This window comes from Haliotis rubra, unplaced genomic scaffold (genome assembly GCF_003918875.1).
Source record: "Haliotis rubra isolate DU_JTF1 unplaced genomic scaffold, ASM391887v1 Scf1, whole genome shotgun sequence".
Taxonomy (NCBI): Eukaryota; Metazoa; Mollusca; class Gastropoda; order Lepetellida; family Haliotidae; genus Haliotis; species Haliotis rubra.
This window is the reverse complement of record NW_025764891.1, coordinates 343,551-359,402: the sequence shown is the minus strand read 5'-3', so window position 1 is coordinate 359,402 and position 15,852 is coordinate 343,551. Positions and strand designations below refer to the sequence as shown.

At 39.1% G+C, this 15,852-nt stretch overlaps 1 protein-coding gene across 3 annotated transcripts in view; it reads right to left on the bottom strand.

The window, feature by feature from the left end:
* Positions 1-626: 626 nt before the first annotated feature.
* The window catches only part of LOC124277639 (sodium- and chloride-dependent GABA transporter 2-like), a 45,414-nt gene continuing 30,188 nt past the window's right edge, over positions 627-15,852 (bottom strand). For all 3 annotated transcript variants that reach the window (XM_046715025.1, XM_046714355.1, XM_046713691.1), the window contains exons 4-14: positions 15,524-15,836; positions 12,847-12,979; positions 12,233-12,367; positions 9,232-9,335; positions 8,665-8,789; positions 6,977-7,089; positions 6,517-6,654; positions 6,001-6,100; positions 3,890-3,990; positions 2,610-2,789; positions 627-2,227 (exon numbers count right to left, since the gene is read on the bottom strand). In XM_046715025.1, coding sequence (XP_046570981.1) covers positions 1,976-2,227; positions 2,610-2,789; positions 3,890-3,990; positions 6,001-6,100; positions 6,517-6,654; positions 6,977-7,089; positions 8,665-8,789; positions 9,232-9,335; positions 12,233-12,367; positions 12,847-12,979; positions 15,524-15,836 — 1,694 coding nt within the window. In that variant the 3' untranslated portion in view covers positions 627-1,975. The remainder of the gene's footprint in view (positions 2,228-2,609; positions 2,790-3,889; positions 3,991-6,000; positions 6,101-6,516; positions 6,655-6,976; positions 7,090-8,664; positions 8,790-9,231; positions 9,336-12,232; positions 12,368-12,846; positions 12,980-15,523; positions 15,837-15,852) is intronic.

Sequence of the window (15,852 nt, the reverse complement as noted above, 5' to 3'; positions counted from 1 at the left end):
ATCCTTGTCTCTGTATACAATAGTGTATGGAGGTAGTGTACTATCACCCTTGTCTCTGTATCCTGGAGACACTGTACTCTCTTGTATCTGTATACAATAGTGTATGGAGACACTGTTCTACCATCCTTGTCTCTGTATACAATAGTGTATGGAGACACTGTACTACCACACTTGTCTCTGTATACAATAGTGTATGGGGACACTGTACTACCATCCTTGTCTCTGTATACAATAGTGTATGGAGACACTGTACTACCATCCTTGTACAATAATATATGGAGACACTGTAGTACCACCATTGTGTCTTTACACAATAGTGACACTGTCCAACCGTCCCTCTCTATTGATATAGTAGTCTACAGATGTAAACAACCAAGCTACTACCCTGCGAAAGTGTATATACTGCCATTCTATTCGTAATATTCCACATTTGGCTATGGGCCTTTTCCACTGTGTAACTTTAATTACCACCTCCATTCGTGCAGTAAGATAGCCAGTGAGACATTTGCCTTATCTATGGGAGATGGCAGTTACAGCATATGGAAGTAAGTGTTGATGAATTCCCAGCGAATGTAATCATTCCGCACTAAGGGTGTACTTTGAACAAATACAAAACACAGAAAGCGTAAAAGTTCAACTTTTTATCAAATAAAACAGTCACATTCGTAAAAAGAAAAGCTAAAATATATCACTCTCCAGATGTTTGTTTCGTTTGTTCGTTCTAGAAATATCTAAAAATGCAAAAATATTAAATGAATGAGAATGTATCGCTTTAAATTTTGAAGCCTGAATATGCATTCTTCCTTAAGTTAAACTACAAAATTTTGCTAGGGTTGAACTTCAGATCAAATGTCCGAAACATTTTAAAGAAAAATAAAATCTTTGTTCGTTTCAACAATAACAACGGTATAAAAATGTCCTGCTTTGCCCTCGTGAAACTGATATGCGTCTGCATTACATCTGTGTTCAAATGTCTTCTTTGTAGGTAATCGAATACTAGGTTCCAAAATCTGAGACAATTGGTCAAACATTGGTGAACACGATAGTCTAGATGATACAAAGACAGCCAAACTCATTTGGTTTTGATGATATTAACAATGAAGAACGCTGAATTCAAATGTATTGCAATTTATCATGCATCTAGTTTCCAAGTGATATCACATCGTTCCAAATCGAACTTTTGCTTTTAAATAAATCCTTCATTTTTTACAAAATAAAAAAACAGCGACATGAATACTTTGTACAAAATTTACAGCCGAATTCAAATAATTTGTACCTCCCAAAAGTCTCGCCCGAGTTGTCTCCCTTTGGCGGACTTAGCTGCGATGGCTTGGTGACGGAGAGAATATTCATATGAATATTCATGCACTCAGCTTATCACGTGACGCACAGATTTGTTACATCACGTGACATTAAAGACTAGTAGATGGCGGTGTCATAATACATGTGTAGCCGGTGGATGACCTACTAGTCACGCTGGAATAGCAGAGCGACTAGCTAGCGTCTGTGAGAAGTCTCCTTTGTTGGAAACAAATAGCTAGACTGGCGAACACCTGTCAAGCTGGTAATTTTCTTCTAAGTGGATCGGAATACCTGATTGTTTCTGCAATAATTATTTACAATATTTGCATATACAAGCAAAATTACTTACAGCCAGCGAGAGTAAATATGACAATATTTCTGCAGCAAAATTAACAAATTTAAGGACACGGTTGTTTTGAATCACAATGTTTTGGCAACAAAAGACTTTTTTTCAAGATTCTCTTCTTTCAATGAACTTCGTTGCAGTGCGACAGTACTTTGAAAGTACAGAAGGTGTTTTGTCAAATAATGATATTTTGTTGACAGGTGTTAAACAGGAATTGTAATTCTTAACGGCAATGAGTTCCTAAGCTGTCTACACCACCGGCGGATGTGACGTCATGCATGACGTCATCAATCATGAGTTTGTAACACGTGCTATCACTTTTGAACATTAGCTCTGTATCGTGTGTTTAGAGTCTGTGACTGTACTGGAACCAAACAAACTTGGGTTTTTCTCACAATCGTCAGTTCCTGCGGGTTCCTTTAAAAGGCTCATCGTCACCTGTATCTGTTCGCCGGCGATGCTAGAACTCACATTGTTGGTGTTTTGGTATATATCATCGATAATATCGATTTTGGCAAGATCTTCATTTTCACGAATCTGGTACCTCCTCAGCCTGGGTCTGGTAAGATTGGACAATCGCTGCAAGAAAAGTGATTCATTTTAAATATTTATCCCATGACACTGTTTTACTTTTATTTGTGTACTTTATCTACTGGAACTCTCACACATAATGAAACACACTGGTACATCGTTTCGTGTACTACTCTTGAAAACTTAAGGACATTCTGACTCTTTCATATAAGTCTTGTTGATTGGTCGTTCCATGAGGGATAACTATAGCAAAGAGAAATCTGGGTGGGAGGGGGTCTTTCACCTTTTGGGGAGTGTTGAATATATTACTGTAATAGTAACAGTTTCACAAGAACGTCTGGGCGGGATGAAAGAATGGGGTGTGACATCCGTAATTTAATTGTTCAAATATTTTAACCAAAGAAATGTATACGCTGTCACTTCTCCGTACCTCCATAAACGTTCCCTTGGCTGTGAGAATTTTGAAGATCATGACTCCAGGAATGAAGATGATAGAAGATGAGGCCATCATCCAGCCCACTGCGATGGCCCAGTTGGGGTAGACGTAATTGACGGTCTTCCTCTCGTAGATCAGCTCTGAATACGTGATGGCACCCATGATGAAGATCACCTGAAGATCAGAAGAAGCCAGTAAGATATATATTTCTTATAATGGCACCACCATCAGCACCCGAGCCACTCGGAATAGGGCTGAGTGAAAATACATGAGCACTATTCAACTTAAAAGTCTGATATGTTCAATTCCATCGCTCTGCTAGACAAACATGTGGTCGATAGTTTGTACAAGGCATGTCAAGTGTGGTCGATGCTACACTATCTGCCAGACATTGTGCAAACACATTTAGTGTCCTTTTGCAAACAGGAATTGCAGGTAACGTTCTACAAAGGAAATAAAGGGTCTGACTATCATAATGACTGTGAGTGAGTGAATCAGGTTTTATCCGCTTTTAGCAATAATCAGCAATATCACGGCGGGGGACACCAGAAATGGGCTTCACACATTGTACCCATGTGGGAATCGAACCCGGGTCTTGGCGTGAAGAGCGAACGCTTTAACCACTAGGCTACCCCACCGCCCCTACTACCAAATGAGATGTGGTTACAGCCACCGTTTTGACGCGATCATCCTTGAAGACGTTGCATATTAATAATCAGTTGAACCTATGCGCTGATCGAGGACAGAACGAGAACAGTATAATGGATTAATTTCAATCATCGATGTAGGATGCATCACGAAATGACAATGTTACAATTCATCACCACTGAGATTCCATCATTCTGACAGCAAACGTGGGCTGGGAAGGTTGAACACTGTAGCCATAATACTTCTGACATTTTGTCCTCCATGTAATTCACTGGCTCTACATTTCTGAATTCCCTTGGACAACCTAATACCCACTTTCCATCCAGAGTGGAAGGTTGTGGGGTGTGTGGTTTTACACCACTTTTAGCAATATTCCGGCAATATCACGTCGGTGGACATCAGAAATGGATTTCACACACTGAACCCGCAATGTACAAACACTGGGAATCGAACCATCTCTTTGGCGTCACGAGCAAACACTTTAACCAAAAGGCTACCTCACTGCCCCTTTCTATCCCCAAAAGATCTATCTGTTAATTAATTGTATATGGTATTACGCATGTTTTAGGAATTTTCCGGGCGAGCACTTTAGCCACTAGGGTACCACCCACTACCCATAGACTTACCAGAGTAAAGGCTGGAGTCAGGAACATCCAACAGATTTTCATGAAGGGGTTCAGATAAAAGCCCAGCATCATTTGAAGGTTATCATAAAACCTGTTCACTCCTGAAACAACCAAACAAGCAGAAAATGAAACTTCCATGTCACGGCGATAAATCCCGCGGCGTATACTATTATTCAGCGGATGGATACATACTTTAAAAAATGATCCAGCAATGCTGTGTATTTTCGCGATGATTTGGTTAGAAAAATATATACCAATATCTCAAATTAGTATGATCAGAAGAAAAGTCATCCTTGGAAATAAAAAGCGCGTAGTGTTGTGATATGTGTTCATAACAGAGACTGTTAAAAACCAAGAAAAAACAATTAGTCAAACAAAAAAGTGTAGTCCATGCAAATATACTTAAACTGAGACACAACTCTAGAACAGCAAATGTCAACACAAAAGCAAACATTCAAAGCTCGTGGTTACCATTATTTTACATTTTTATATAAAAATTCCTGAAATACAAAAACGTGGATTTTGATGACAAATTTCGTTGATTTGGAGACCAATGCTGACCTCCTTATTCTAAACACTAAACCAGTCCTGAGTCACTGCAAACAATGACTTTATGCTTTATTGACATTTCTAAATAACCAGAATACATTACAATGCGAAGTGAATGCGATCGCGTATGGATATTCACAAGGATGTACATCAAAATGCGAAAATGCGAAAAATGCGAACTATGTTGTCAGAAATCAACAATTTCGTTGACTTAATGCTTCCATGCCATGAAGTACGTCCTAGATTGTGACAAATTGTTGAATATTGGGCTCCCAAATCTCTGTTTAAAGTCTCATTCATCATGGGCCAAGCGGAGATGATGGAGAAGGGTAATGACTATCATGATATGTTAACTGTTAAATCAGTGACGTAATGAAGACCTCTCCGTGATTTAGAGTGTTATTAAGTTGTTGGCCAAAACCGAATGGGCTTGGAGAAGGACCTAGAGTGAGACTTCTGATTGCGAATTGTCCTTACATTGTCATCATCAAAAACCAGTTTTGTTCTATATATTTTCCCAGACATTTTTTAACTCCAGATCAGCCTTTGTACTGAACAAATTTCCATACTTCTTGTCTAACAATTTATAATTTGTTTCAAGTTTCCAATCTTTTTGTAATGCTTTTACTCCGACACCAAAACGCTAATGATGATATATAAAAAAGATTTTTGAATTAGATGTACCGCTTCTCAATCGGAATCCTTTTCCGTCTCCAAAAGCATTAAGAAAACTAATCATGATGTGTTAAGTGAATTTTGAAATGGTCTCCCAACGAGGATCAAGTTGCATTAAAATTACTATGACTACTGTACATGCACATAGAACACTGTATGGCACTTCAGCGATGGACAAGAATTGAATGAATCTCTCTATACACGTGATGTACAATGTCTCCCTTTAGTAACTGGACTGATGAGCATTTCCAGAGCCTACGAAAAACGGGAATAAATCTTCCAAAATGTCCGTTTTCTTCACAGAAGTCCTTCTTAATTTGTACAAATACGTACCAAATATTCTCGTATACTCATACTATTAACCGAATCAAGTGGTAAAATTGATTATATTTATAACATTTTCCAGAAGAAATTCCGTGTGAAGATACGAACATTTCAGAGATGCTGCTTGTGCATTTCAGTCAAATGTTGGGGGGTTGGGAAAGGGAGGGCCCGAGTGTTCAGAGTGAGAAGGCCTTGGTGCTAGTTGGAAGGTTCTACAAAGCCGGCGTTTGATGGTATCCCTCCGTCTAACACATCCCTCATCTGACTCCCGGAAAGGTCAAGGTCGTGGGCGCATCAATGGCGGATCTTTGTGAACAATGGTTGCCATGGTGATTACGTGTTCTTCTAAGCCTGTCGGCTCTAGTGGGCATCTTACGTTGAATGTTTCCTACGTTTACTCAGGCACACTCTATCTCTGGAAATGCGCATGCTCAGATTGGGATAAGCATCACGCAAGAGGAAGTAACTGTCCGGCAGAGGGAGCATCCCGTATTTCCTTCCGGTCATGGGAGCAACCCTCAGTCGGGTAGGACATACAACCTGTACCTGCCTGTTTAACATACCGTAAATATAAGCGACCACGATGCACTCGAAGAAAGCCACAACGAGCACAATTCTGCTGGCTGAGTAGTAGTCGAACAACTGAAAGACATACATCCCGCCCTGCAAAGGTGCGGGTATCATGGGTCAGTTGACAGTAAGAGGGCTGAAATACTGGACGTTCCAGAGCAGAAAAATCATGTTGAACAGCATCATAACCACCCCCCATTTTATTCAAAGGTCAAATTTCCATTCATGAAAACTGGCGACTGCGGTGCCTTACGTTTATTCCTTTCTGCCGAAAATATAATTTGGAATTTTGTAACCAAGAGAAAAACTGTTTGGAATTCTTTTTGTCAGATGGATTAATTTGTTGCCAAATATAAAATGTTCTTAATGGGGCTTTATGTCTATGAATTAACTTGGGAAGTTTTAATGTCTTGTTGAAATAACCTGAAATAAATTTTAGTAAACATTTTATTTTGGGAACTGGAGAAATGACAGGATTAATCTGAGGGTAAGTGGAGGCTAGTACGTACCTCAGTGACCATTGAGAGTCCGATGAAGAAGGACATTGTACACACACAGGCGATGAATATCTCTCTCCTGTGTCCCTGTCTCAGGAAATGGGGGAACATATCTACCACAGCCGTCACAAAGCCCTCCACGCCAACAAACTGCGCAAAGTAAATCAAGACGCTAGAAAGAACACATTTTAAATAAGTAAAATACAATATGTGATTTGTAAATTTCCTTGTTAACCTTAAAAATGCAGTCATATATAATGTACTCAAAATTATGCAACATATTTGCTACAGTACTATCATATGTATATATAAGTACGTATAAGTTGGTGGGATATGCTATCCTGGAACACACTAAACTCCGGAACAATGATACTTCATGACGACCTTCAAGCTTCAACTAAGACTAGTGAAAGGCCTCTTTCGTGTTATTTATTTCCACCGTTCACGGTATTAATGTGAAGCTGAAGCTCACCTGGCTGTCAAGACCGAGAAGGATGATCATCACAAAGAACAGACAGGACCAGAGAGGGGCAACAGGCATCTGTGCAACAGCCTCGGGGTAAGCAATGAAAGCAAGGCCGGGACCTGTGAAACAAAACTGCCAACTCATCACTTGCTTCGTGGTAAGGTCTTCAAAATGTTGTGATTGAGTATAATTGTACACCTCCATAAACAACATATCAGCGGAAAAACAACTTTACATTGTATCTTATATCGGATTTGTAATGTGGAGGCCCTTTGAATAAAGGTGGCCTTACTAGAGTCTCTGTATGCAAAGCTTCCAGCGCAGTCAAATATGTTTATCTGGTTATCATGCCAATCATGTAGAGTATGGTGTATAAATTCATGAAATGATGTTTCCAATTTGAAAAAAGAAAGAAAATTGTTATAACAGGCAAATAATGAAAAATAAAAAAATGTAAAAAACGTGAAAGAGGCAATTATCATTTGTTTGTAATTTCCGACAACTTAACATGCCAAGCATGATTTCAAACTTCTACTCACAATTTGCTGAGAACCAAAATATCTAAATATGTGGTACTTTGCAAATGTTGAGAGGTATATATAATACAAAGTGCAGTTAAATGAGCCAAACTTCCCCAGAATAACAACTTGAAAGACAGGAACATATTTACACAGATGTTCCTAATTACCTCACCTTCATGTTCTGTTATTTCAAGCATCATCCTCATTTACTGTTATATATTCCCAATGGGAAAACACCTACACCATGATCCCTTAAACGGCCATAACAAAAATCTAATTTCTGCAGGTATTCACAATTAGCTTAACAAGTGTTCTCTGGATCTGATCTAACGCAATAAACACACACACACGCACGCACGCACGCACAAACACACCCACCTGAATGATCATCAAAAACCGCCATCGAAATGCGTTTTCGTTTGTTTCATACACACACGCTTACATTTTTGCATTATCTCGTATTTATCATACTAGCATTTACATCGATCATGGTTGCTGTTATGGAAATAGAAATAATGGCTTGTTTTTCACCTGTCTGAAGGTAAAACGTGGAAGTACGTGGTAACTATTTGTTAGGGAATATGTAACTGCGCAGGAAAGAACCCAATATTGCAGGCTATATAATCATCAGTTTGCAGCTGGCGCCCTACACACACCGAGACTATCACGTTTACCTAATCAAATATTCTAAAAATACCATCTGTTATACACAATTCGTCGAACGCGTCTACATACAACACGATGTTGGGTCTATGTATTTGTTCCGTTCTGGTGTTATTGAAATGTTTTTTTTCCAGTAAGTATTATATCTTCACTTTTCACATATGTGAACAGTCATATGTCCGTTTTCTACCTTGAAAGATAAAAATCTATCCACGAGATAAATTAACCTTTATTTGACACTAAAGGATGTATTGCTGTTAGCATGGCGTGGAATTATAGAATGAAGGTCATAGGCTTTGCATTTGGTGCGAAAAACACCAGAAGTATAATCAGAGCTAATATCAGATTCGAACATACGGCCCTACGCGTCTGTCATGTCTACAATATTAGAACTCCCCTTGTGTAATGACAAGCTTTGGTTGTCAATGTGTTACCCATTCAACAGGTCAGAAGCTGTGATATTATGATATTATCATTTTATGGCATCATGAACGACGTTTGTGGACATACCCGACTCTGCAACATCTTCGACAGATACGCCCTGTTTAAACGCCATGAATCCCAACACTGAGAAGATGACAAACCCAGCCAGGAAACTGGTGACGCTGTTCACCAAGGCAAAACATATAGTATCCCTGGAAGCGGAAAACACTACTTTAGAACATGAAGTAGATGAGGGAGATGATGACAATGATGGTCATGATGTTGAATATGAGTTCATGTTTTTGCATTCAACAAAATTACAGAGATGTCACAACGCCCTGTATCGGGCCTGGGACAAAACAGTGGTTGACAGCATGAACACTGATCCATCAGGATTCACTGATAATTAGAAAGGTCACTCATTGGTACGTTCCAACTAGGCAGTACATGAAGATGTGGACAATCATCTTACGTACACCCCTATCAGCTACTGTGACTGAGGCAGGGATTTGACAAGTGTTTCAGTTACATCACATGTCAGCCGAATGGGACAAAGGGATAAGTAGCCCTAGCATGTACGATGCTGACAAAATATGAAAAACTATAATCGGATCCTGAAACGGCTAAGCGGGGCAACTCTTCCCTATAACTCACCTCCAGGCGTTATGGTGGAACTTGTTGTAGGACCCCAGAGCAGTGAGTGTTCCCAAAGAGATGGAATATGAGAAGAAGATCTGCGTTCCAGCATCCACCCACACCTGTAACAGTCGTAGGAAAATAGCATTGTTAACTCGGGATATAACCTGCTGAAACATCATGAATAAGTAGGCATAACAACACAGTAGAACACCTACACAGTTTTATGAAATAGAAGTGTTTAGAATCGATATAAGGTCTGTTATAGCTTCTTCACTTGGAGAACCCAGGGAAGCAGTTACCCATCGTGTCTCCGTAACACTGTTTCCAAAAGACTTATCGATCTTCACATACCACCACTGAAGGTGACCTCTGTTACATGGAAACATAACACCCAGCAGAGCTCACTCTATCATCTTGCTTTGTAGCATGACTACATCCATTCAGATACTTCAGCATCCATACGAATCATTAAGGTTATCTGTAAAAAGGATTCAATTATTTTTCAAAGTTCAGTTTTTCTTTCGTAAGCCAGTGTTACTGTCAGTCTTTGAATATACGAAACATGACGGCGAAATATTATCTGACGCATGGCTGCAGATGTTAGCATTAAAAAGGTATCCTATATAATTGATGCCTCTCCTTTCTCATACGTGACGAGAACATATGGGACTTGCATCGTATATCAGTTGGAACAACGTCAGATGGTATGTTAGATCTACTTATTGTGCTTTTTGCTTTACGAACTCATCATTCGATATACAGTTGATGCAGGGAACACTTCTATATTTCATTGCGTTTATCAGTTATGAATAGAACGAATTGGACTATTGAAACCTGTTTCCCACTGTACACAAATTGATTGATATGATTGTGTCATTTAATATAATTTGAAACTTTCGATCGTGCTTTAAGCTGCTTCATATTCTTAACTATAACTAAATGATTTGGCGGTTGGTGAATCTTAGCAAAGTAAGTTTGTATTCCAGATCCAATCTTGCCATATACGTCAGGAATAATGTCAATTTCAGGTGGGGTACATTTGCAAAAGGGTCATATCATGTTTGTATCGTCCCGATCACACAGCGTTACAGTATCTTTCGCAAAATATCCGAGAAACTGAACAAAATAGTAACCTCGACTTATAGCCTACATTCCGTGATGTTGAATCCATATAAACACATCTGCTCAGATTAAACGGATTTTCGCATCGATCAACATATTCTCTTCAAACATGATCGATTAGACGGCGTTGTTGGAGGTTGCCAGTGGCGAGTGGAGCAAGCCGGCCGACTCTTGTACAGAGCGGCAAACTGTAGTCATGATATTTTGCTGTGTGGTAACCGACTATCTTGTCAACAAAACGGATTATTATATCGATCTACTACAATCGCAGCGGATATATTTATCAGGTTCGAGCATCTGTGACAAACCGGAGAACATACAACAGCCGACCTTCTCCTACCGCGGCTTTATCGATTTCACAGTTTGCCTGCGTCCTATTTAGTATTTTCCATAAAATCCGCCCTTTTGTAAGTGGAAATTTCCACTGCGACTTTCCCGGGAGCTAACTGTCAATTGCCGATCGTCTGCGCGCTGTTGTCGTCTGCTCAAGTCGTCTGCTGCGTTTGCAGAAACAGCAGACGACAAAATAGAAACGCGAGACATTCAATACCGCAAAGCGGAGGGAAAAAACACCCTAATGTACCGACTCGGCCGAGATAATACTTGACAACATTCAGCGAGGGATGTCATTGTGTAGACTCATTGTGAATATTTCCGTGTGGTGTTTTGTTAATTAAAACGATTTTGGAAAGTCCAAAGAAGAAATAATTGTGATGACATAGAAATTGGTTCGAACAATGTCGTGCAGTATTTATTATCTTCAACCTTTCCTCATTAGAAACACTGAAAACCGTTACGCCATGTTATTTACGTCATTAGCGTCCACACGATCTCATTCCTACTAGTAATAAACATTCCTTCTTATCTTGTGGCAATTTACTCAGACTTTATGCAGACAGTTAGCTGACAAAATTAGATGCAACCTCATATTTGATTAATCGTTTCTGCATATGCAGAAAACATCGACTGAACATGTACAGTGTGTTCTCCATTGGGAATAATCATGAATCATATGTATTGTCAAGACATATCTGCAGTCCTATAATGAGGGAAGTTATTTTAGTGGGCAACCACACGTTATTCCATAATAGCACCAAGCAAATCAACAGAGGCAATTACATTGCCGTGTTCATTAGATTCAAGGACTTAAATCTATAGCAGGAATACTGTCGCCAACTTGAGGATGCTAATGTATTATTGCCAAGATACTTGTAGTTAGGGAACATATAATAAACTAGTCAAATCTGCATTTAAAAGGTTTGATAAAAACATCATGAGCATGTCAAGACAGAAAACCTCGAGATACTGGACAAAGCATACGGTATTCGTATCACCCCGGAGAACAAAACATACATTCTCTTAGATCAAGATCACCACATAACCATACGCATTTATAGAGCAGGAGTCAGAATGGTCACATGAAAACCAAATCTATACACTCGACACGTTCACCGCTTCCGTGGTAAATAGGCAAGAGCAAACTAGAGCACAAGTTGGAGTCCAGCCCCACACTCACTTCAAAGTATCCACTTGAATATTTTACTACAGAAGTATATAATAATTTGTTTTAATCCTAATGTCTTAATTTTAGTACCAAGTAATGAACTTGATCTTTCATAGAATACTATATACACCTAGTATATACTACGCTACAAAAGTTAAGGATCGTCCCATTCTTTCATATTACTGTAATAATAGTAAAATGGACGAGTCTGTCAAATTAATATAGTAATATAGTAATACAGCAAATAGCGGATTCGATCATATTAATATAGTATTATCATAGTACCCTAACTTGCATTAAGTTGCATAAGTAAGTATCTAAGTTTCAGGCTTTAAGTAGCAATATCAGATCTCTTCTGTATATACAAGTGTCCAGCAATAAGGTCCTTACCTGAGTGTCCCACAGCCTGTTCCAATCAGGAAGCAGATAGTATTTCAGACCATCTACAGCGCCCTCTAGCGTTACTCCACGGATTAACAGCACCAACATAAGGACGTACGGACTGGTTGCAGTGAAATACATAACCTAGCAACAGAAGAAAGGAAAAAAGAGCAGTTCTCAAGAAATTCTACAAAGTCATTGCTGCAAAACAAACTACGTTAGCCATTAGGGGAAGGGACTCGATATATGAAACGATAGTTTAGATTATGGAGTATCTAAATTGGTGGTGTCTGTGGAACAACAAGGTAATTACAAGTTTCATTTCCATTCGTTACTGTCAAATTCCCCATTTCAGGAAACTGAACCTTTTGAAACTGATTGTCAGCGCAATAGGGGAAAATAATGGAAGTCTGTTTTCAAATTTCACGATGAGCTTACCCACGCCATAGTAAATGAGAATTAATGAATGGAAGAAGAGGCGTGTTCTACACTGTTTCCCGTTATTCTACGACACCACAGCTCGTGTAGGTCAAGGTCAAATTCTAAAGGTAGCCCGACGACCTAAACAAGAGATTGGGCAATATGAGCTAGCTTTCACACGCTCACTGCGAGTGAGTGATCACCTTTCCGGAGGATTTTATGCCCTTCCATATGCAGAAATACACGACGATCCATGCCAGAAGCAAACAGAGGGCCAGGTCCCACTTGATGCTGCCAGGTGAACCGACATCGTTGGAGAGAAGCAGGACTTTGCGCCTGAAGAAAGTGCTACACTACAGTGGCTGTTTAAATACTCTGCCCCTGAGACACGGCGTTCCATGCACAGGGCAGGGTTAGTTTTGCCTTATTTCAAAATGGCGGCTTAGAGTGAGAGATCGTCAATCTGAAGTCTACTTTTGCGGAGATTATTATTTTCCTAATTTTTCACCTGTTTATGATTAAAGATGGTTTTGAACCGCACTCCAAAATTTATTGCTTTGGCAAAAGTGTAGGTTAAGATGTTGACTTGCAGTAATTGTCTGTTGAAGAGTTCTCTATAACAAGTTCCTACTCAGCCACCCTCCTATGGGGAAGCCGACCAGTCACGAACAGCCGTCAGGGAGCGCCAGGAGGGCTTTCCCATCGGGCCCGGACCGAGTGCGGCCATCGTTAACTGGTCGGGTGTAATGTTGTGACCCACTCCACTCAACTACCAAACATGGCTTCCACAATCCATTGACAGGAAGTGGGCAGAAGCAATGCCTGTAAGGGGAGATAATTCATTGTCGGTTCTTGGATATCTACTAAATGCCCAACAAACTTAAATCCAAACCTGCTAAAAAGAATCGATTACTTTTGTACAATGTATTGTATCATGAAGGTATTGCACGATGCACATTAGCTGTAAGCACGGACCGTGTCGGTTACACCCACAAGGGGAGATAACCTAACGTCTTTTACCCCAAACTAGCTGGGCCGTTGGTGCAGGCTTGTAGCACAGACACCCTAATAGTTATAAAATCACTCTTCAAGTCTCATAAAAGTAATATACACAATACATATGTCCATCAAAACCCGTAAACTTCTGAGCAGAGGTACCGGCTCTGATGAGAATGTGCTGTTCACCGATAGATGTAAAGCGTTGATGAAGATTTGCCGCTGGTGGTTTCGACAGCACAGATAATTACACTAAAAGGACAATGTCCAACATCAGTATCCTAGATGACTCACTCTATGCAGGCTTGCAGAAGGAACAGAATATATTTTCTCTTAGTTAGTGAAAACAGCTTGAATTGGCATGGAAATAAATAAACAATTTTACAAAGGTTCTAGTAGAAAGCATTTAAATCAAACGTGAAAGATAAAAAAATCAATCTTGCACAATTTAAACGAAAATCCAAATTAGAATTATAATATTCCTTTGGAATTTTTGAAACAATTTGTGTGGTATATGTAAAGACTAGGTGTTGATCTTAATTATTTCTTGATTACCAAAATAAACAAATAACTAGTGAAAACATAAGTGTAACACAAGCCCTCTTGACAATCAAACAGTTCTTTCGTACAATATGATAGTGATATATATTTGATACGCTATGGTCAAAGCACATCTCAGCATAGCTTACATTTGATAAATTGAATAGCATACAATTGAATTTCCATCAAATACATATTATAATGTTAATTCTATATACGCAGTGGCTGCATATGTGCTTTGAGCATAGCTCGTCTAATATATATATGATATAAACGTATGAACATTTGTGTACAAAATACATAATAATGATGTCATATTATTCAATAAGTAACGGCGATTCAAGCCAATGTTTAATCAAAGAAGTGAAAATAGAAAAATAGCAGTAAAGACATGATGTTGCTATAATGCACAGTGGAACGTATAGTAGTAATCTTAGTCATTATTGCAGTGGCAGGATATGAATAAACATAGTCTGTGGCCATTATGACAATAACTTCCCTGGAAATCAGATATATCAACAGATATATCTGTTGTATGTCCATGTATATCAAACTAAAATCCCACACTATCAACAGTACTTGAAGAAAACAACAAGGAACTCAAACAGATCACTATGGAAACATATTACAGGTACAATCAGTGTTCGGTAAATCTCGGTAGTTTTCGTGTATCAAACGGCCCGTGACGAAACAACAACTTGAAGCTAGTTACAGGTACAAATCTATTGAAACTAACAAAAGGACACCCAAAATACGAATCTGTAAAAATTCATGTGGTTTTGTAAGTATGACGTGGAAATATGTTCAAGTTGATGCTTCAGTGATCATCGAAATAGCACAGAGTTTATCGACTACTACCGAGAAATGCCGAACTGATAACGATACAATGCTTCGACTAAGGTACAAGCTGGGATGATAAATCGCATTGTTTACCCAAAAATCCCTGACGCTAATTAATTTTCATTTGTATGTTTGATCCGTAAAATTTGTAATAAGGAAGTTTCAAATATACATTTATTGAATAAATTCACGTGAAAGTCCTGCATTGTATCTTTGGGAAGTTATTGACATATGCCAATATGGTATCTTAATATAGAACACTCATGAACGTAAACAAAAACAGAAACATAAGCGACTAAAATAAAACGTTGTTTTTCTAAAGACTCCTTACCTCATTAAAACCCTGAAAGCTGAGAATTGTGGTGCAAGAAAGTCAAAATATATGATAAATATGCCAAAGGAAGGTTAACTATCCCCTAAAAGTGAGACGGCGTTATAGCGAAATGTATTCATATTTTTTGGTATATGTCAATTAATCATAGAAAAGAAAATTATATTACTTACTCCCAGAACTCTGTTACTGGATCCATCAGTGGTGCCAGTTTCCCGGAAACCCCAGCCGTCAAGTTGCTATAGACGCTGTAGCTGCTGTTAGCAACCGATTCATTGAACATCGTTTCCGTGGAGTTCCCGGAATCCGACGTATTTGGATGTCTTCGGAAAGTGGAACAGTTAGCCGAGTTCCATTCGTTCTCACAATGTGACCATGGCAATCGGGCCGTGAAGGAGGAGAAGAGGTAATAGAACGCCCATGTAAGGATGATGTTGTAGTCGCAGTTCAACAAGAACACGATAACAGTGCTGGCGTAGCCGATACCTGCGGGGAGGAGACG